The following is a 23,662-nucleotide window of genomic DNA, read 5'->3' as shown; positions in this document are numbered from 1 at the left end:
CTGATCATATACAAAAATTAAAACCACCGATGAAATATATCACTGAGAAATGCTACTAAATACTAATACACTGTTTTACATGTTATTGAATAGATTGCTAGCGTCCTTCCATTAAAAGTGTCATACCCAACAAAAATGTTTGTAATCCTCAACTGCGGACACACGACTTGATGTGTATATTGTCATATTTTCTGGGCATAATATGAATAAAACAAGTTTCAAAACCAAAAATCAAATACATATTTCTAGGATGTCATTCATCACTTTTGGGGAGTTCTGATTGTGCTTGGGCACACATCAATAACGTTTTTTTTAGAAGATTACATGCTCAAGTTAATGATATTCGCGACTTGTAGACAAGAATATAAGCAATTCTAAAATTAATCGACATTCATTCAAATAATCACAAAATGGAAAATGGCAAAATCAGGCAACATAAAAGAGTAAAACAACATTTTTATACTAGTTTCTTTCTGCTATATCATACAGTATATGTTATGCATAAAATTTCAAAAGCAAGCATATACAAACGCTTGTCCATCTTCCAAAAATGGATTGAAAAACAATTCCTATTCTCTCCAAGCCTACGAGCCTATTACCTATAGAGTATAAGTTAACTGACCTGCCCCCCAAAATGTACCCCCCACCAAATGAATAAAAAACCAACTCCGGTTTCATCAGTTTGAAGAACTTCTTACCAAAATGTCAAAAACCACCTTAAATCACTTACTCTTCTTTCCACACATTGGCATATTTGAGGAAAGCTTTGGAAGGATTTTCCCTAGGTGGAGCCCGAACACGAGTAGACCTTCGGACCATAGAGTCATCCTGGGCAACCTTATGCACCAAATCCTTTGAACTTTTCTGCAGTTCTGAGCTATAAACATACAACAAAAAAGGAAAGAATCTCACAAGTCAAGAGGAAAATGCTGATAGAAAGTAAAATCTTAATCAAGTAAGCATAGAGATAGCTTTCAATCAAGTAAGCATTGTGTGAAATGAAACCAAGGAGGGGAAAGTTATATATATCCTATGAAAGTCAACTGAAACAAAACTAACTCACCATATTCTATTATAATATATTTCCAGTTGTTTATGCAGTGCCCTTTCCCTTTCACCTTTGCAATTCAGTGAACTCATCAATGCATCAAGCTATTCAAGCATGGCGACAGAAAATTAGAAAATATATAATTGTAGAAAATGAATATATAGCAGGCTATCTGAATCAAGTACCTCTTCTTTGCTACTGTAGAATCCCCACTCCTTGGAGTCAGAACTTTCAACAAATATCCTCCCATCACGGTGAAACCACCAATACCTATTATAATATCTGTCCTTACCCAAGGGACTTGTACGAATTCGCCATTTCTCCATCTCCCGATCAAAATATTCACTCTGTAAAAAATAACTTCAATAAAACATCAACTTCAAATAAGTAACACAAAACAGTTGAATTAGGGAGACAGTTTGCACCCTCTGTTCTGCACTTTTCTCTGATTGATCCTTATCACCCCCTGGTTGTTTCTTTGATTCCTTTCTGGATACTTCCACAATTTCTGCTGTTCTATTCAGCTCCAAATTGAACTTTTTAGCCTTTATTTTTGAATCAATGTTTGAATGCTTGATCCCACTGTTAATATATTTTAAAAAAAGTTAAATATAACAATAACCCCCAAATAGAGAAAATGTGATTTGTAGATATACAAAAAGGAATGCAGATACAACACACAAGTCCAACCTATCCAATGCATCTCTTTGCCTAGATGATTCTATCTCTCCGTTTCTATTCTTTCCAGCGACACCATTCTGTATTCTGTGATTATTATTTGTTGACACACTTGCATCATGGCCAAGATGATGCCCATTCTCGCCACAGTTCCTTTCAAAATCAGCTTTCAACTGCTCCTTTACTTTTCTTCTCTTCCCAGCAGCTTCAATTGCTTCTTCTCTTTTAGCGGCCCCCAGTACCGTGCCAAGATGATGCCCATTCTCGCCACAGTTCCTTTCAAAATCAGCTTTCAACTGCTCCTTTACTTTTCTTCTCTTCCCAGCAGCTTCAATTGCTTCTTCCCTTTTAGCGGCCCCCAGTACCGTCCTCTGTTCAATAAACTCATCCAATTTTTCCCTGACAAAAGCAGTTCCAAGCGCTCTATTGACTAGTTCACGAAAGATTTCTAATTTAGCATTGACATCTACATAACCATAATCTCCCCGTTTAATTGTTGCTTCATGTTGCCGCAACTTGGGAATATTGATCATTTCTAGAAAATCAGATAGATAGTCTTTCCAACTAATCAATGTAATCTGAAAATAAAATTAGAACAGACATTTACATATAAAAAACAGTAACAGGATTAGTCAAGGACAATACATGATTACAAGAAAAAATAATTAACAGGGACCACATTTATCCATCACAACACTACCAAAAAGAATATACTTGAAGGACACTAACCTTCTTCTGTATTTTTTCCAGAACAGCTGCAGAGTATTCATAATCACCTTTGATGAGCACTCGTAAGAGTACTGCATGAGATTCCACTAGAAGAACTACATTGCTTTCCTTGTGGCTAATTGCATTTTCAAAATCTTTGAGAGAGTAAGGAGACAACCGCAACAGTTTACCAAAAGACATAAAAAAATCCCAAACCATTAAGAGATCCCCTACACAATAAATTGGAACATTAAAGTCTCTTGATGGAGAAGGACGACTACTGAAAACAGGATCATCTGGACTAGGCTTCACTAATAGATCATCAATTGGATATTTGATTGACTCTTCCTGAACATAATAGATTTGAAACAACAAAATCATAAATTTGTTTAACAAAATCAGAAATTATAATATTTGAGTGTTCTTGTACTCTTTTCTTTCTTACTTTGTTTTTTAGGAAACATAAAGGAAGCTGAAACAACCACCTCCCTATTTCTACTTTACCTCATTTTTTCTTTTTTTGGTGCAGACCACAAGCCCATTGTTGAAGAAAAACTTTCTCCTTAACTCCTCTGGAATGTCAGTAGAGATTCCATGTTTTTTTGCCAGTTTATCATGTAAAACCCAAGGAGCATTTCGATATGTAGATTTGCGAATAAAAGACTTCAAAATATTTCTACTAAAACATGGCTTCTTCTGTACCAAATCTTGAGAGCTGACTTCTTCTCTTTCAATAATATTATTGTTTTCATCAAGCCAAGCTACCACATAGCGGACATTTTCAGCATCTTCCTGCATCACTTTCAATACTTTACATGGACGTACTCTGTCATTCTTTTTTCCATACAATTGAGCGCCCACAAACAACTGTTCCTGCAACTTTTCAGCAATAGAATCAGCAAGATCCTTCAAAGGGAGCATGCCTGCAACAACAAAAGACCACTCAGAAGTACAAAATTTAAAATAGTGCAAGCATTTTAGATCAGAAACAGAGTAACAGAACAATCCAACTTGAATTGACACCTGATAAAACATTTTCCATTGCTATTCTTAAATGGCTTTTATAGTTTCAAATTTGTTACAAACATTCTAAAATTCTTTTCTTTATACAACAGCTTAATTTAGGAAGTCTAACTCCATAAAAGTTCTGGAATTTGTTAAGTAACTGCTCAAGTGAAACTATGCAAGTGCTGCCCGAACTATTAATCAAATATAACATATCATATTAACAAATACATCATACATGGAAAAATAATCAAGAATAATGCTCATAATTCTAAGAATTTTCTAAGGAAAAACAAAAGTTTGTCGTAATCATTCATAATAATACATCAGATGAATTTAGCAAACTCCTTCATTGATGTATAGCCTTGTATGACCAAAAGTCAGAACCACACACAAATTGATGGTTCACAATTTAAGCAATCAGAAAGGAAAACTCGCCAAAATAGAAGTTCTTAATTGCCTCAAAGTCACAAGATGCCAGGATGCAGACAAACACACACACACACACACACACACACACACACATATATATATACTTGTGATAATCCTTCATTAGTTGGTCATCTATTAACTGTTAGCTAACATTTTACGCACTCCGCAAGTCTTGTGGTATGTCCAGACCTTGGAATGAGGCAAGCTCTCCTCCCCTAAGCTTTTGTCTACCAAAATAACTTGATGGGGATCCTACTGGTTATATACAAGCAAGCGAAAACCATATTTTGCATGGCTTGGTTTAGCCAGCAACAGAATAACCTGTTATACCAGCTAATTAGCCAAAGCTTACTCATCTTCAATCTGATCAACATAGGAGATTGACATGAGGCTTAGGATATGGATAATTGGATATCATAATCATAATTTATAGAATAAACAATAAAAATTAATGCATGCATTGAAGTGTTAAGTTACAAATTGGTAGATGACTTTCAGTAACAAAAAATGGAACACTTAATTCTTTGGTAGGCACTTTAAAACTACTCCCAGACAACAAATGAGTCATTCTCTTTCAAAATATTATTGTGGATAGCATGATATACTTTTTTGTTCAACCATTCAATTAAGCAATGTTCCAACTTAAAGTGACTACCCTACTGCAGCATTCAACATACACATCCTATTACATATTTACATGTGCATTTGCACACCATATTCTTCACAAGCATCTTACTTTCTGGCACTTGTGTTTATATTATTGTATATTAAGCTTTTAACAATTGTACATTCTTATAAACTGGGTAAATTGAAAAACAAATTAATGAAACCATGTAACTTTAAATTCAACATATGCAGAAAACATTAGAAAAATAATAATTACCCATGCAGAACAAAAGGGCATAATCTATACAAGCCATAAAGAAAAAGAAGAAACGGACGCTTATTTTATTAACACACAAAATTCTTCATCTTGGAACTGAACAGTACTTACTGTAGTGGATAATCCTTAGAGCAGGTGCCACTAATTCTTCCGGAATCTGTTGAACTTTCTCAGCAGCATGCTTCTCTGACACCAGAGCCTCTTCATAAGTCAAGCCAGATTTTCCAGTAATTTTGCATGTCCAAACCCTCTGGCGATACTGATTTAGACGATTCAAATAATCACTAGTACATGTCAAGGAATACCAACCGTCAAACAAATAATCTAAAATGGGAAAAAAAAAGTTCATTAAAGTATTCAATCACTGTCTGCTATTAGTTTATTCAAAGTAATAAAGAGAGGCAAGGTAGAAATAAAAAAGATGAACAAAAAAAAGATACTTCATACTTGTAATCTTGAAATATTTCTTTTGTAAATCGAATTTGATAAACATTCTCGTGCGGCTCCAAATCATCAGGTGGCTCAGGCAACACAAAAGGCTTTCTCTTCAAAAGCGGCATTGGGATAAAGCCTTCAGTTCCTGCCAATCAGAGAAACCATTCATCGAAAATTCAGCACAACAGAACTCTTTCAGTGATACAGAACCACTTGCAACATTATTGGAACCTACCAAGACTGAAGAAGCTTAAAGTGGCCGAGGTTGCATGCAAGTATTTATTTAAGAAAAAAAAGCATAAAAAGTTTCCACTTTTAGCCTTTTACTTCGTTTTTTTATGCGGAATCGAAGAGAGTATCGGAGTTTTACGAATGATTAAAATATCCTACGTTTAAATAAAATCATTAAAATATCCTACTCTACGCGAACAAAACGGAAAAATAATACTGATATTGACTCTATTTAATTTCAATGAATGCAGATACGGTGAAATTCGAAACGGCCAGCGTTGCAGGTTTCGAAGCGTTACAACGGGACATTGTTTGGGACTGAAAAAGGAAAACCCTAGTATGTGGCTATTTGCACGATTTCGGAACAGATGAACTTTGGGTAACAAAACACGCAAACGACGAGGCTATGAGAATGTCTAGAAAAAAGAACTAGAAAGAAGAAACGAACACTAGAAGGGAGGATGGCGTCACATCACCGTTAACGAAGAGAAGGGAAAAAGAAACTGCAAGAACAAACCAAGGAACACGGCGAAAAATCTGAGTTCCCGCCAGAACTAAAATAGTAACAGGGATTTGTGTTAAAGAAAAAAAAAATAACAAAAAGAGGTTGGAACAGAGTAAAAAAGCAAAAATCTTACGGAGAACGATGCAAGCAAAGGAAGAATGAGTAAGAAGAGAAAATCTTACGGAGAACGATGGAAGCAAAAATCTTCACTCTTCAGTTTTTGCAATATTCGAGTTGCGAGCTGCAAGTCTTAGCGTTGTTCTCATTCCTCTGCCTTCTCTCCTTCCTCTCTTTCGCACAAATACTATTTTGGTTAAATTATAATTTTAGATTTTTATTTTGATTAAAATATATATGTTTGATCTCCTAATTTATTTTTCAATTTCAAATTGGTCTCTTATGTTTTAAAATTTCTAAAATAATTCATACATATCTTTTAGCCTTTTATTTTTTGTGATTTTAATTTTTTATTTCAGAAATATATAATTTTAGTTTAATTATCAATTTTGTATATATTTTTTTATTTCAGTCTAATTAAATTTTAAACCTGACTTATTTAGTTAAGATATTATGAAAATAATTTAATTAATTGAAATATTTTTTTTTTATATAAAATTAAAGATTTAACAAAAAAAATATACTTTTTATAAAATTAGAGTACCAAGATTGTGAGAAAAAATAAGAAAATCAAAATCATATATTAAAAATTATAAAAGAACTGAAATTATAATTTAATCTATTATTTTTAATTATTATTATTATTATTACCATTAAAGAATATTCCCAAGATTTGCAAGTCCAAATAAATTCCATAGAAACTCTTCTAAACTCTTTTTTTAGACTAAAAAGTTATTATTCCTTTCCAATAATATCAATTTATTCTTGTTGAATAATAACTTTAAACAATTTTGATTATTCAACAATCACTTCATAAAAGGTAAAAAGGGATTCATAACCTTAAAGTTGGACACGTCAAAGGCCTATATGACAGGATTGAATAAGTATTTCTGGAAAGAGTCCTCTACCACATGGGTTTTCTTAATGAGATGTGTTAGCATGATATTTTTTATTAAATAAATTCTAAAACTAATTATATTTTATGCATTAATTAATTGTCATTAAAAACACTATTGATGTGATCAAATAAATATAATTAAGAAAACTTATTCAATGTATCAATTTTTAAAAAACTAGAATGAAAAACAATATTTAATAATATATTTATACTTATTATTTTTTAGTTTTGACTATTTTAAAAATGATAATAGAAAATTACGAATCCTAATATTGTTATCACATAAAATGGTGATTTATACTTTACTATTTAAAGAAAAGTGATATATATAATTTTTTTCTAAAAAATAATATATCATAAAACATTATTAAATTATAAATTTGAATTAGGTAATATATCATTTATTTTAATTTTTTGAATAGATACATATGAATACACGTGCACGCACAAATACACACGTATATATATATATATATATATATATATATATATATATATATATATATATATATATGAATTTGTAAATTGTTACAGCACACATGTTATCACACTAATATATATAAATATGTAAGTATATTTATACTTTTATTGCTCTAATTAATGGATCTTCCTACTCTTCCTCATATTCACTTTCATTTTATCACACTAATATATATAAATATGTATGTATATTTATACTTTTATTGCTCTAATTAATGAATCTTCCTACTCTTCCTCATACTCACTTTCATTTTAACAATAAAATGATGAATGTGACCCTCCTAACATGCATTTGAATACTCTTTTGTCATGAAGTAATGAACTTCACTTGTCTGACATGCATATGATAGTTTAATTATAACTTATATATAAATTGTACTTTAATTTTTTTAACAGTTGGACCAATTATTCAACTTTACAACAGTCATATCAGATGTAATTCAATTTAATGTTTCTAATTATATTTAATGAAAAATTTAAGTCGTCAATGTTATTTATATAATTCTGATAATGAATTAAAATTAACAATATATCACTGCTAAACTATTTATCATAAATGTAAAATATAATTTATACGTTTTAAAAAATATTTATTTATATTACAGATTTAATTATTATATAATTTACATATTTAAAAGTATTTTTTTAATTATGTAAAATAAACATTCATAAAACTTATAAATTAAACCACCAATATTATATATAAAAAATACTAGAAGCAAATTAGTGAGATAACCCAAATGATGAAACTTATACATTTAACCCTAAGTAATTAAAACGAGATATATATGAAGCAGATGCAAAATATTAACGATAAAAAAAGAAAAGAAAAATGAAGAAAGAGTGAGCGATTTTCGCTACGAGCCACCCTTGCTTGGTGTTGCCGCTAAGAACGGTGTCCCAGTAACCATTCTTTGCAACTTCATTCTCATCATAACCATTCTCAGCACAATCCAATCCTATCCATGAATTCCTTTTGTGGCTCCCAACACTGCACCAAAACCAGCCCAGCCCGAATCCCCCGCAAACCCGCTTCCTCCACCACCACCTCCGACGACGACGACAAAAACCACTACCAGATGGCACCATCCTCCATGCCTCCCGCGTTCCGCTTCCGCTCCTTCTCCAGCTGCGCACACAACCGTCTTTCCCTAGCGTCCTCCTCCTCATCCGCCGTGAGGCGATCTGCCTCCGCAAGGTTCACACGACAGCACACCACCACACGCAACGAGGTCATGCTGAACAACATTGTTGGGAACGGAGTGTCTGGAATCCTGTACAAGTGGGTGAACTATGGGCGCGGCTGGCGCCCCCGTTGGTTCATCCTCCATGATGGCGTTTTGTCATACTACAAGATCCACGGCCCTGATAAGCTCGTCCTCAACCGCGAGGTTGAGACTGGGGCCATGGTCATCGGCGAGGAGTCGCTCCGTCGCATCAACAGCCACCGCCATTGCCCCTCTCGCAACCGTAAGCCTGTCAGCGAAATCCATCTCATGGTTGGTCCTTGCCCCCCCTCTCCTTCTTTTAATTAATTGTAGCATTTACATACAAAATCAGTCGCTATTGAAACTTTTACCATGATGGTATCAATTAGGTATAGAATCATTCAATAATTTTGCCTCATATGTCGGTCAATGTTATGTTACTCATCAAATAAAATTATGAAAATAATATTTGGACACCTAACAATAACATGTTATTAGATACCCAAAGAGGGAAAGAAAAAAAAAAGTATTATAAAAAATGTTTCATGTTGACATATCCATTATGCTATAAGACACCAAGAGTGAAAGAAATATGTATTATAAGATTTATAATATAATAAGAGATATAATGTAATAAGAAGAAAGAGATAGAAAAAAAATGATAGATGTTGAATATGTGTTCAAAAGTAGTAGATATCTAAAATAATAATAATATAATTGGTAGATAATATTACTACTTAAAAATGTGGCTAAGAGTTGATAACTAGGTTGTATATGTGCGAATAAGAAATGCTAGCACATTCTGATACAATTTTTTTAACACAATCTGTAATTAATTGAAATTTATTATAATTGTAATTTTCTTGATTTTCACTTGTTAATTGTTATTTAATAAATTTTTATGATTATGTGTTTTTAATAAATTATAACTAATAATTGAAAATGTATCAGAAAGAGTGTGTAAACTAATGTGTTACTTCTGACAAAAATTAAGACAAACTAATGTGTTGCTGTCACGAGTAAGTATGTAAAAACATTTGCTAAACGAAATTATTTCTTTATATGAACTTTAGTATTAGTTTTCACCTCTTATGCTAAAAATATCTAAGTTCACTTAAAATAGGCAGAAATTATTAAAATGATTTGGTAATTTCAATTTCATAACAATATTTATTATACTTTTTTAAAGATCTAATATAAACCCTAATTTATCTTTTGATAGAGCAGCTCTATATTTGTTTTGTTTTGTTGTTGTATCAAAATTCGAGTTAATTTATGTTTTTTTTTAATATAAACCTCTATTACTCGAATTTTGATTAGAAAATTATATAAACATATTACAAAAATATATATCTAAGTTTTGTTGAATATTTTTATTTGCAAAAAAGATTTTTGGACATTAAAAAACCTGTTTGACCCCAAGAAAAAGAGGAAAAAATATAGATATGATATGTGATAGAAAAAAATGATAATTATTTTAGGTGCTTAGAAAATCAAAGTGTTCAAAAAATATTACTCTTCTATTTAATGGCTTAAAGTTTTTGAGATCGTGTTGTCAGTGTTCTCTAATAGAAGTAAATTTCAATAGTGTTGTCCTTTTTTTCTTATATAGAAGTTGAAAGCAAACTAAAAATCTATATTTGACACTTATAGAAAAATTATATAGAGACCATATGGAATATATCCTTTTGCTAATGATTAATAATATTATTTAGTGGATAGTATGTAACGGTTTTATCAATAATTAATAAAGAATCCGAATTTGGCTTCAGTCAATAACATGTTGGGGTTGGTAAGATGAGTGATATATATGAACATAGATAATATATAGAGATAGAAACAGAAAAAATGAATGTGATGAAGTGTTTGAAAAAGTGGAGCATCCAAAAATGATGGGTCAAAGTGTTAAAATTATATATTTGCATGCTGTATTTTGTGTAGGTGTGTTCGGTGAGGGAGAACAGCTCAGATGAGAGGAGGTTTTCAGTGAGTACGGGGACGAAGAAGAGGCTGCATTTGAGGGCGGAGAGCAGGGAAGATAGAGCCTCCTGGGTGGAGGCAATGAGTGCCGTCAAGGACTTGTTTCCTCGCTTGCCCAAATCAGAAGCTATGTCACCCTTTTCCTCGCCGCTAGTTTCCACACAGAGGTTGAGAGATCGCCTTTTAATGGAGGGTGTGCGTGAAACTGCTATTAGGGAAGTTGAGGAAATCGTCAAGTTCGAGTTCTCCCAGTTGCAGAAGCATATTGTGGCTCTTAAGCAGAAACAGTCGCTACTTATGGACACGCTGCGCCATTTAGAGGTATTTACTCACTTCAGTGTGTCACTACCGGCGCTAGTTTTTGGTTCTGTTGTTTATTATTTTCATTTTCATTGAAAATAGAAAATACCGATAAAAATGTGTTTATTTGAATTTTTATTTTTATTTTGAATGAAAATATTTTTTCAAACAAATTAAAAGTTGGGAATAATAAAACCAGTAATTTTAAATAAATCTAAAAATACATTTCCTTTTAAAAATACATTTTGAGTATTTTTGTTTCTTAAAACCAGAAAACAATAAATCAAATCAAACATGTTTTCATAATTCTAATATTTTAAAAATAAAAATAATTTTCAGAAAATAAAAACAAAAAATAAAAATGCAAATCAAACACAGCAAAACATAAAACTAGTGTTGTTTTGTAATAAGGTATCAAACTGAAGTAAAAACATAAGATTGATCTGGTAATTGAAAAATGAAATTTAAGGTGAAGTGATAAATGAAAAAAGAAAGGTCACAAATTAGAATCTTTTCACTGAAATTTCTAATAAAATTAACCTTTGTCTATAAAAATGTATCAAACTGAGGGAGGCGTACATGCCTGTTTTGATATATGATTTCCAAGGAGAATGATGTGCTCTTTGAATTAACTTGCTTCGTTTTTGACTGTGTGTTCCTTCTAGGCAGAGAAGGTTGACTTGGAGAACACACTTATTGATGACCAAAGGCAATCGAAGGATGAAACAGAATCCTATCTATCAACGCAAGAAAAGTATAGTGGTACGTGCATGCAAATTAATTCTATGTAGCTAGACAGCACTCCATTATGTTTTAAGAAAAGAAATAAGCGTAAGTACGTGCGAATTTCTTTTTACCATTACATGTTGTAGAGCCTTGTTCATTGAAATAATATGGATGCATGTTGAACTGTTACCCTCCCTATCTTTGAAGGCAAATTAGATGAGGATGAAGAGAGAATTTTAAATTTTGAAATAAAAGAGAAAAGAAGAGAAGCTTTATTAATAAATTATAATTACTTTCTTTGCCTTTTTTCATTGATCAAATATAGAAATGCATCGTTATTCAAATATAAATATCATGATATATTTAATTACTATTTCAATTCAATTCGTGACAGAGGGAAGTGGTGATGATTCTTTCGAAGAGCACGATGGGGACGATCACTCAGACGATGGAGACGATGCATTCTATGATACATGTGATGATATTCTATCAACAACAAGCTCTGAGCACCTGAGATCCTGCCATGATTCTGAATATGAGGAGACAAGTCCAAATGGTGATGAAAAATCAGCCATTGGATCTTTTGGGTTTAACTATCCTCAAATCAAGCGACGAAAGAAGTTTCCTGATCCTGTTGAGAAAGAGAGCAGCGTCAGTCTATGGTCAATCATAAAAGATAACGTTGGGAAGGATCTTACCAAAGTTTGTCTTCCAGTTTACTTCAATGAGCCTCTCTCCTCACTGCAGAAATGTTTTGAAGATCTTGAGTACTCTTTTCTTCTAGACCAAGCATATGAATGGGGTAAAATGGTTAGTTTAATTTTTTATATTTGCTAATTAAACCTTGTTATATAAATGATATTATTACTCAGGTCGACTAAGGATAAAACAACCAAAACTTACCTTTAGGTCTACCAACATATGTTATTAGTTTCTTAAAGTAAAAGAAGTCACATATTAGTTTCTTTAAGCTTTTTGCTTTAGGCTTCAATTTCTGTTGGTCAGTTTTGTTGTTGCTGGCATATATAATTCAATACTAATTGTTGTAGCTCCAAGTTTTAGGAGCTGTTTTGTTTCGTAAGAGATTTGTCACATTCATGATATTCTTGTTTATGCACAGGGTGACAGTCTAAAGAGGATGTTGCATGTGGCTGCATTTGCAGTTTCGGGGTATGCTAGTACCAATGGTAGAAGTTGCAAACCTTTTAATCCACTGTTGGGTGAGACATATGAAGCAGAGTATCAAGACAAAGGCATTCGCTTTATCTCTGAGAAGGTACAATTTTGTACCAATATCATTCTGTTTATGAAAATTTGTCACATGTTCATGTCCATTTTCCTTGTGGAAAAGATAGAATGCATAAGAAAAGACCATCCGCCAATGCATCTATTGGGTAGCGCGTCGTTGAAAACTCCAATTCATTAGTTTCTTTTTCTGAAAGGAAACTCCAATTCGATAAAAACTTCTAAGAGTCATTTTTCTTTTAAAAAGTATAAATAAATAACATGGAGTACTTATTGTCATCGAATCATGAATTGTTATATATGATAACTTTTTAAAATTTTATAATTATTATTTTAAAAGTTATATAAATTTATTTTGATTGATTAACATTCTAAAAACTTTTATATTGACACTGTACGTCTATATTAATAGTAGAATTTGAATTATAAATTATTTTAAATATGAAATACATTATCCAAGTGCCTTATTTGTTTAGGATGAGAAGTAGCCTTGAATTCAATAACATTATCTGTAATGAATATATAGATTTTTTATCCATCAAATATATTTGGGTTTGGGTCTTATACAATAAAAAAACTATAGGTATATAACAATGATATTTGTAATTGTACAATTTCATAGCATTTTCTTAATATCTTTTCTTTTAAGTATATATTATTACTTATCACATCTTTTACTTTTTTTTCCTTTTATCTCTCATCTCCTTCGGCTTCTTACAACCTAAAACTAGAGTGTACAACAATGATTTTCCATACTATATGTGTATCTAATTATTATAGGACTCAATTTCTTCCATACTATGCACACATTCACATTCAGTAGATTTTAAAATATCTTTAAATATTTTTAAAATTGATGATTTTGATGCTGTACTTTTGATTTATGTTTTTCTTTTGTCAAATTTTCATAGTTAATTTTTTTTATTAAAATAGAATTCTTATTTTATTATTATGTAAAAGAAAACATTAAAAAGAGGACATATATTTTATTTAACTAAATTAAACACGGGCAATTAATTCAGGTCGAGTATATAAGCATCCGTTGAGCATGAATGCAAGTATTAAAAATATTATTTTGATATATTTTTATTTTTATTTTTCTAATTCGGGTTTAAGCAAAATGATTTAATACTCGATCCAATCTCTACTCTACTTATTACCATTTCTAAGGGTGTGTTTAGTTTGCATTTTCATTTTTTGAAAACTGTTTTTATTTTCAAAAGATTAGAAGTCTGAAAACATATTTAATTTGACTTCTTGTTTTCTGCTTTCAAGAAATAAAAATACTGAAAATGTGTTTTCAAAAGAAAATGTATTTTTAGATTTGTTTAAAATTACATTTCTTACCAGCACGTTTTCATTTTACCCAAAATAAGGTTCCTGGTTTCAAATGAAAACACTAAAAAAAACAAGATTTTATTGTTTCCGATTTTTTGTTCGTTTGGAAAAATAGTTTTACTGAAAATGAAAACAAAAATTCAACTAAATACATTTTCATCACCATTTTCTATTTCCAGTTAAAATGAAAATGAAAACAAAAACCAACCAAATCAAACACCCCTAAATTTGCATATTTCAATTCTTCTTTTTCTTTTTGTCCCTTTCACAAAAATGATTTAAGACAAAGTTGTCCATTACAACCATCTATAGTATTTCACTATTTCTCACTCTCCCACTATTCCCCTCACATTAATGACTCTACTCACCTCTCCCACTTGCCATTTTTTGTTTCCAAACAATCGTTTCTCTTCTAACATTTTGTGGGGCTGCTATATGCATTCATATAATTCCAATCCATTCATTTTGAATCCTTTATGATAATAAGCCATAAACATATCAATAATTTAATTTGGCATTATTTTTTCTTGTGTAAAGTGATATTGATTTGAATAAAAAATACTTACGCTATTCATCATGAGATAGGTCAGTCATCACCCCATGATTGTTGCATGCCATTGTGAGGGAAGTGGCTGGAAATTTTGGGGTGACAGCAATTTAAAAAGTAAATTTTGGGGTCGTTCAATCCAGCTTGATCCTGTTGGTTTATTGACCGTAGAATTTGATGATGGAGAAGTCTTTCATTGGAGCAAGGTATATATAGTTTTACTTTATGTTAGCAGTATACTCGTATATATCAATCTCTTTCAATATTAATCCATTTGATCTAATTTTCAATCTCTTCTTATATACACTCTGATTAGTTAACTCATATTCTATCATCAGGTAACAACATCCATTTACAACCTCATTTTAGGAAAACTCTACTGTGACCATTATGGTACAATGCGTGTAGAGGGGAACCGTGAGTATTCATGTAAGATCAAATTCAAGGAGCAGTCGATCATTGATAGAAACCCTCACCAGGTGCACTTTCTCATATCTTATTTATGCCATTTTTATTGGATTCCTTTTAGGTGATGTATAGGTCAAAATGCGTTACATTTTTTCATACTGTGACGTGTGCCACTTGTGGCTTTTTGACAAAAAATGCATTTCAAGTTAGATAAATTATATTATGTTGTTCACTTCTTTTGTTCATACGGAACCAATTAATTAATTTATTGCAGCTAGTTACTAGTTGGTAATTGCCAACCAATAATGCTTTGTTATTCTCCCCCTCTTCATCTTGTTGCATGTTCTGGTTCCGGGATTTGCCTAGTTGTTTTGACTATGAGGAATCTTTGGAGTTTGACGTAGAGAATATAATACTTGGGGGATTTTACAGGAAAGATTTAATTGATACACTGTCTGTCTGGAAGAATTTTTCTCTAGAAATTGAAGTCGAGAAGAAAAGGACATGAGTTAAAAGTAAAACGTTTATTGGGATTGCAACCCCCAAAAAGTACAAAATGAAAAAAAAAATGTAAATGAATTTTGACTCCAATCATGGGTACATATGCTCCATTCACTGTTTGTTGTCAATGGTAATTGCATTAGGCAATTAACCTTGACAAGTACGTAATTTTAATTTCAATCGACTTATAGCAATGACACTATTCGTTTTTTATTACCTCACATGAAGCCTATGTTTTAGCTTCTTCACATTTCTTCTATGTTGTTGAATCAAATGAATTCATGCCAGTTTTAATTTGATAATGGAATAATGGATGCTACCTTTACTATTTTCATTGACCATATAGAGATACACTCATATAAGATTACAATATGAGTTTTATGGTTTTTTCTGTTGAGTATAGTCCATGAACAATTTATGTAACTTATGCTTCGTAATTTAAGTTCTGCTGCAGATTCACGGCATAGTGGAAGATAAGAAAGGTAGAACAGTGGCAACTATATTTGGGAAGTGGGATGAAAGCTTGCATTTCATAATTGGAGGGAATTCTGGGAAAGGAAAACGGTCCTCCAATGTTTCCTCAAAACCACATCTTTTGTGGAAGCGGAATCCAACACCAGAGTACCAGACAAGATATAACCTCACACAATTTGCTATTACACTAAATGAAATCACACCTGGATTAAAGGTGAGTATTGATTCAACTGTTTTTCATTTTAACCCCACCTTTCACTAAACCCTGAGAACATGCATTTGGTTTCATGTTCACTCATTAAAAATCACATTGAAATACCAACTGAGGGATTTTAAGGAAATGATCACATATTTGGTTTTAGTTTTGTAGAATTGATTCTAGATACATATTTTGAATTGAACTAACTTTAAATTGTGTTGAATAAAAAAACATATACTAAATTCTACTACTGACTTGCTTTTTTAGAGTAAAAAAATTCAAGCATATTAGTGCAATACCGCTTCACTTTAAAATAAGTTCTAATCAAAATCAATTTTGCACTTGCTGACTCAAACACTCACTAAGTGCATGTTTAGATGGATGTTGACAAAATTGATTTTGAACATAATTAATTTTGGTTAAAATTGATTTTGAGGTGATGTAGTTTATATTTGGATGTTTTTATTATAAAATCAAATTAAAATTAAAATTTAATATAAATTTTTTATCCAACGCAAAAGTAATTTAAAGTAGCATCAACACAAATTCAAGTTTGTTCCACTAAATCACGTTAAGAAAAAAATGCCAAACATGTTGATTAAAGTCATAATCAAATTTGACTAACTCTAGATTCAAGATTGGTGTTTCCAAACATGGAATCAAGCAAACTCTAAATTCTATGTGGTAGGTTACTACTTAGTACTACTAACTTGCTTTTTAGAGTAAAAACATCCAAACATAAAATTGGTTCACTTCAAAATCAATTTTGTAGAATGAATTTCATTCAAACACACTAAATCCTATGTAGTTTGGTTAGTACTTAGTACTAACAATTTAAGTTAACAAATAGGAGAAGTTGCCACCGACAGATTCAAGGCTAAGACCTGATCAAAGGTGTTTGGAGAATGGACAGCATGAAATGGCCAATTCTGAAAAGTTGCGGCTAGAACAAAGACAGCGACAGGTACAATTGTTGCCTCTGAAATTTCATTGGACCCTATCCTATAATATAATGAAAAATGCATTATGCCATTGCTGGTTAATATGCTCTCATTCATTAATTAACAAAAGACTCATCATAATTGCAGGCACAAAAGATGCAAGAGAAGGGTTGGAAACCAAGGTGGTTTGCCAAGGAAAAAGGCAACAACTCTTACCGTTATGTTGGAGGGTACTGGGAGACCAGGGAAAAGGGGAACTGGGAATCTTGTCCTGACATTTTTGGCCAATTCTCAACCGATACTGATTTTAACTCAACTCCATAAATTTCTCAACACTTTTACCTACCTACTCCCATTTTGATCATAGCATATATTCATAACCATATTTATGATCATTACTTTTTTGAGCACTCAACAGATATGGTTGATTAATACCTGTTATGTATAGGTTATGTACAGAAAACAGTGATTCTTACTTCTTCCTCAACAAGGTAACATCCCATTTCCCAATTCCATCTGGCAACAACAGCAACAACTTTTCTTGTTGTTAGATACTCATTTCATTTAAAGTTGGGTCTAGAATGGATGGAGTGGAGCTTTGTATGAAAGTCATAGTTGGTATACTAATCATTTAAATGTTACATATCTCCACAATGTGGAGAAAAATAGGCAAACACATTAAATGAACATGCACCCTTTTTTTAATGTTTAATTCTGATGATCCATTGAACGTGTTAAACTGTTTATACACGTTTATTCCAATTTGGTGCAACAAGTTAGGCAATATGCTTTGGTTATGTCAAATGAAATTTGGTAAATGATTCCAGCATAAGAGACAGGAAAATATATGATGCTGCATGCGCATATGAGAAAACTCAATTGACTGGAATCTTGTTTGTATTTTTACTTTTTATTCTATGGATAGATGGGGTAGTTGTGGAAACTCTTGTTGACGAGTGTTAAGAAACAAGAGTGGAAAGAGTGGTCTTAATATAGCAGTTGCCAAAAGATTGAGCGACTATGCCCATGATCCTCTCGAGATTGTTGTAGATCAAAACGTATGATTTGAGGAAACAAAATGGAATTTTCACATGACTGTGTTGTGTGAGGACAAATAACAAGTTAACAGTGGGGGCAACAAAGCTACCACTTGTCTAGTCTATCCATCTGATTTCTTGTTTAGTAACGTGCTACCAAGTCTAGTCGAGTCTGTTGATAGTGAAAAATAAACTCTAATCTCATAAGATTATTAGTTGAGTAGAACAAGACAGGTCTCAACATATAATACATCTCTGGTTTGAATTTCAGCTTATTTTTTTTGGAGTAAGGTAAATATAAGTACTTTTGTAAGTATTTTTTGAATTTTAAAATTTTTTCTCCCTTGGACTGAAGTGTCATTTTCTTTTCCTAAATTTTTGTTATCTAAAAACAATAAACTTTAAAGTAAAATATTTATAATGGGGGTTAGGTTTAGCAAGGAGTTAATTCGGACGAAGTGATAAATTATATATGATTTGAATCTTCATCAAAATAGTTGTTCATCTTTAATTATGTCTCGAAAAGGCCATGGTCTCCGGGAGAAAATAAAAAAAATACTTAGCAAGACCAATAAAGACAGGTTTAGAAATTTTGGGTTGAAAAAAAATGTAAAGATTCTCACATAAAGCTCTTCAAATTGGATTTTTATCATTTAAAACGTGGTTGATTTCTTTTCTGATAATTAAGCGTACAAAAATTATACATATAACTTCTAATAATTGAGCTATATATAAATGTAGAAAATGGTAGCTTCAGTTTTGATATAATTTTCAAGTTAGTTATAAATAATTCAATATCTATAATAATTAATCAATCATACATGGATGAGGATAACGTAAAGGTGTTCTACATGATCAAATACAGCAGCCCATCCATCACTCAACAAATGAATAACTAAAAGAAGAACAGAAAAAAAAAGTGTTTTTTTTTGTACAGGAAGAAGTGTGTGATAAAATGATTGATGTAATGAAAAAAGATAAAAAATATATATTTTAAAAGCTGTTGTTAAACGACTAATGTATAATAATATAACTCTAATTACATACAATCATTAACAAGAAGAAGATAGATCATAAATTGACATGTGCTCGGATGAATTTAATATAGTTAGATTTAGAAAAAAGTTGTCGAATATAATTAAGAACTGTGTTAAGGACCCTCTGAAAAAAACAGAACCTACTTTAAAAAAACCGTGTTAAGGGTTTTCAATTTTTTTAAATAATATAAAAAACGTGAAATATATAACGAAAATAAAAGAGATATCATAATATAAAATATAGTATGACTTTAAATAAATAAGTTTTTTTTTACCCAACTGTCAAAGAAAAATCCTATCTTAAAAAGAGAAGTCATATTTGTAATAGAATTTCCTGAGAGAGATAAAAAGAGAGAAGTTTGAGATAAGATAAATAATGTGAAGGAGAGATTGAGAGAAAAAATCTTATAAAAAAATGTTGTATCAACAATATGAATGACTTTGTTTAAATTTAAAAAAATTATAGTAAAATAATCGATTTTTAAAAAAATATTTTTTAAGAGATAGATAAAATTTATTTCTTAAAATTAGAAAAAAATTACTTATTTTAAATAAAAAATTTAGAAAAACATATTAAAAAAATAGAAAACCGTATATTTTATAAAAATAAATGCTTTTTTAAGAAATAACTTTAAACAAACCAACTCTATATCTTATTAAATAAATATTGGAGCTACTATTTATTTATTTATCAGTGTTATGTTTAAAATTAAGTAGAAAAATGATTATTGTAGAGTCAAGGCAAACAATTGCAACATTCGTAGAAAATTTAAAGGAAATTTACATGACTGACCATAGAAAAAATGGATTAGTTGAAAGGGATGTACTTGTTATAAGTTTAACGTGCCACAAATACATTTCAATTTTGTATTGCATTTCAAAATTATTTTAATGATTTAAATCTTAAAAGAAATTGTTTATGAACATATAACATAAAATATTATTCAATAATCAGTTACTGGATAAAAAGTGAAGCAATTGTGGAATACATAGGAAGACATGTTAGGTCGTCAACTGTCCCATCTCCCGACCCAAGTGATTGATTAAGGAAAAAAGTGCTTTGTTGATATTTTATTTTTGGCGGGTTACCAAGTAAAATGCCAATATATTATATATGCATTCCATGTTGTTTGGTTGATAATTTGGTTTCTTGAGTTTGAGAGCCACATCTTGTGGCCCAGAAACCATTGCCACAAAATATGAACCTTGAATGAGGTATGTTTTATTTTAATTTTTCAGCCGACAATTTCCAAAGATCAAAGTAATAAATGAAACTCATAAAAAAAGTCACAAATGAAAATGAAACCAACGTCATGTAACACACTACTTGTTTTCTTCAATAATGCAATGCTTCACTTGCATTATACGTGGTTTCAAGTAAAGTCCAATCCCTTGTAAGTTATAAATTGATGACTGTTACTTACGGGTAATTAAGCACACGCATATTTACAAATGGTTGAAATTAAAATTAATTAAAATAATTTTAACATGTTTGTAAAAAAAAAAATAGCATTTATATATGATTATATAGTTTTTATGTTCTTGCCACGTTTTCCTTTTTTTCATAACACTTCTTCAATTGCATTTGAATATTTTATGATGGGATTCAAACTTGTGGCAAATTCAATAAAGTCCACTCCCTTAAAATATACGACTTTCACCTCTTTTTTTCACATGTAAGCACAATTGCACGCTGGCGTACACATATATAGCAAAATAAAGTTTTAAATTTAAATTATTTAAAATAAGCATCATCTATCTATGTGATTGTTTGATAATTATTTTTTCTTGTACACTTACTATATATGTGGCTTAATATACTAAACTAATCACCTGCATTGCGCTTTAGGAATTATATTCTATGATAGTAATGTTTTTCTTTTTTTTTTTTTCATTTTATATTACTACCAGGGCCTTTAAAAAAAATTGTATATTAGAACCATCAGAGGTCATTTGCCTCTTGCAGATTGCAAAGTTCAGAAATAAAAGGTCAACTGAAGTGTTATTTATCGTATTAAAAACGCATTTAAAAATTGAGGTCAAATTATTTCCGAGACAAAAATAATTTTGTTGATAAATTAAAATCCTTGTTTTTATATTTATTTTAATTTTAATTATTGAATTTAAATTTAAATATGCGTCCTAATATTTCTAACTACAAATCACACATATTAAAACGTGAACAAAATTTGCTCCTTGACATGAAAACACTTTATTCAAATGCTTTATGATTTTCAAACAAGTTGAGTTTAAATTCCTTGTCCTTTTTGGTGATCGTAATATTGTGACGCAAAGTCAGGAAACATATATTTTTGTATTTCATTGCATTGGTTTTACTTTTTTTTTTTTCTAAACACAAATATCTTTTACTCAAAATAATCTTGTTTAGATAAAATTATTATCGATAATAAAATTTTCATTTTAAATATTTAACATAATTATATGCTAAAACTTAAATCTAATACCTTTAATTAAGTTAAAATAATCTCATTAATTGATATATGTGTTCGATAATTGTATTGTTTTTATTAGTCCCCTTAACCAGCGTTCTCCAAATTTGATTTCTGTCATGATTCAACTTCTTTTTATGTAAAGGCAAAATCAAAATTCAATTTCATAATTTTTTTTATATCAAAATTCAACCTAACACCATCCATCCCATCACGCGATAAACATTTCATCAACATTGTAAGGGTGGGTGGGATTATACGTGACGCCAACTATTTCTAATTCAACAATTAATATTATTAATATTACATTAACAACGAGTTTGACAATGTATCTCCAATTGGACCCCTTCACCTTTGGGATTTTGAGCCTTTGACTTACATGGCATTGAAGAAAATGTCTGTTGTACCTAGAAAAAGAAGAAGCAAAAAGAGAGTAAAGAAAGAAAATGTCTGCTTCAATTCTTACCGTAAAAGCAAATAAAACCATAGTAATAGTAGGTAAATAAAAACATGCCATTCTACCTATAAAAAAATGTCATTCTCCTATCGCAAAATGTTTTTTTTTTTTAGGTGACACAAAATGGTTCTAGTAACACATCTCTTTATTATACCTTTTTCTCATTTAAATTTTATTAAAAATTGTAAAATTAAAAGAATAATATAAGAAGTGAGATCTAAAGAAATTATAAGTTTTAATAAATTATAGTCAACGGTAAAAGATATATTCAAAATAATAGTATGTTAAAAAATATTTTGCTTGCATTTCTCTTCAATGGTTATATGGATTAATTAATACATAATTATTTTAACTTAACAAATATTATATTATCTTTATTTCTTTTTTACTTATCTTTTAAGATTTCATCTAAATAAAGATTGCAATAATTTTCTCGATCGTAATAATTATGAGGTTTCTTATTTTGTCCTTTTTTCGTTTTTACTCAACAAAAAATGTATATATATTTTTTCCAATTTCACTTCCATGTTAAATGTCTAAATTAACTAAAATTTAAGTAGAAAATGAGGGTATATTCATAAAATAATAATTAATACTATCATAAACTTTAAAAATTACAAATAAATAAGCAAATCTTTTAAAAAAATGACACTTAAAAAATGATTTTAAGTTTAAATACTGTAAAATAAAGTATACAAATACATTAAATTTTAGAGAAAGAACTTTTTTTTTTTTAAGTTTACCATTTAAGATTCAAGTTTAGTCCAAATTGACATCCAAAATAACATAAAAGCAATTAATAGTTCTTTCCCAAATCCACATCCGATGACATTTTCATGTTTCTGATTCATGTAAAAAATAAAAAATAAAAATGAAAACAAAACATTTGTTAATCCAAAAACCAATATGTCTTATGAGTTACCAAACATACTTTGATAGCATGTTTAAAAACACATTGAGAATAGAAAATCACATTTAGAAGATGAAAGTTATTGGTATGTGTTTTATTTTTTATTTTTTATAATATGTTGAATCAAGCCATATGCCCGTTTTTAGTTTATACTCCTTCTAGCTTTGTAGCTTTTATTTTTCACATGAAAAGATGCAAGTCATAGATTATTAAACATGAAACTGAACAAATTTAAGGTTGAGTATGAAATAAAGAAAAAAATATTATTATTATTAGAAAAAAGTTATATATATATATATATATATATATATATATATATTTAGATTCACATATTTTATATTATATTTTAAATTAAAATTGATCTTTTATTATTATGTTTTAAATCAAATACACCCTAAAAGGTAAAATCAAAGAAATTAGCAGTGGCGTGAAGGATGGGTGCAAGTTTGTAAAAAGACACGGGCATTTTATTTGGACTGAGACA

The 23,662-nt window shown here is 30.3% G+C and overlaps 2 protein-coding genes across 3 annotated transcripts; one reads left to right on the top strand and one right to left on the bottom strand.

Annotated features, from left to right (window-relative positions):
- Positions 1 to 426: 426 nt before the first annotated feature.
- On the bottom strand, positions 427 to 6,216 carry LOC114415886 (DDT domain-containing protein DDB_G0282237-like). Of its 2 annotated transcripts, none has more exons than XM_028380745.1 (10): positions 6,108 to 6,216; positions 5,202 to 5,334; positions 4,866 to 5,038; positions 2,939 to 3,357; positions 2,456 to 2,782; positions 1,739 to 2,304; positions 1,474 to 1,630; positions 1,234 to 1,395; positions 1,064 to 1,152; positions 427 to 877 (listed from the first exon to the last, which is right to left on the bottom strand). In XM_028380745.1, exons 2-10 carry the CDS (start codon positions 5,312 to 5,314, stop codon positions 727 to 729), a joined length of 2,157 nt encoding a protein of 718 aa, XP_028236546.1. In that variant the 5' UTR covers positions 5,315 to 5,334; positions 6,108 to 6,216; the 3' UTR covers positions 427 to 726. The 2 variants fall into 2 exon arrangements, with proteins under 2 accessions (XP_028236546.1, XP_028236547.1); XM_028380746.1 differs by having other exon boundaries at positions 795 to 872.
- A 2,036-nt stretch (positions 6,217 to 8,252) lies between these two features.
- Positions 8,253 to 18,026, top strand: LOC114415884 (oxysterol-binding protein-related protein 1A-like). Its single transcript, XM_028380743.1, has 11 exons — positions 8,253 to 8,919; positions 10,570 to 10,929; positions 11,574 to 11,674; positions 11,739 to 11,747; positions 12,036 to 12,444; positions 12,755 to 12,910; positions 14,803 to 14,970; positions 15,103 to 15,243; positions 16,128 to 16,361; positions 17,197 to 17,310; positions 17,435 to 18,026. The coding sequence occupies exons 1-11, from the start codon at positions 8,386 to 8,388 to the stop codon at positions 17,609 to 17,611; spliced, it is 2,403 nt and encodes an 800-aa protein (XP_028236544.1). The 5' UTR covers positions 8,253 to 8,385; the 3' UTR covers positions 17,612 to 18,026.
- Positions 18,027 to 23,662: the final 5,636 nt, after the last annotated feature.

The sequence above is a fragment of the Glycine soja genome, chromosome 6 (assembly GCF_004193775.1).
Source record: "Glycine soja cultivar W05 chromosome 6, ASM419377v2, whole genome shotgun sequence".
Lineage (NCBI taxonomy): Eukaryota > Viridiplantae > Streptophyta > Magnoliopsida > Fabales > Fabaceae > Glycine > Glycine soja.
This window is presented reverse-complemented; position numbering and strand designations above follow the sequence as displayed.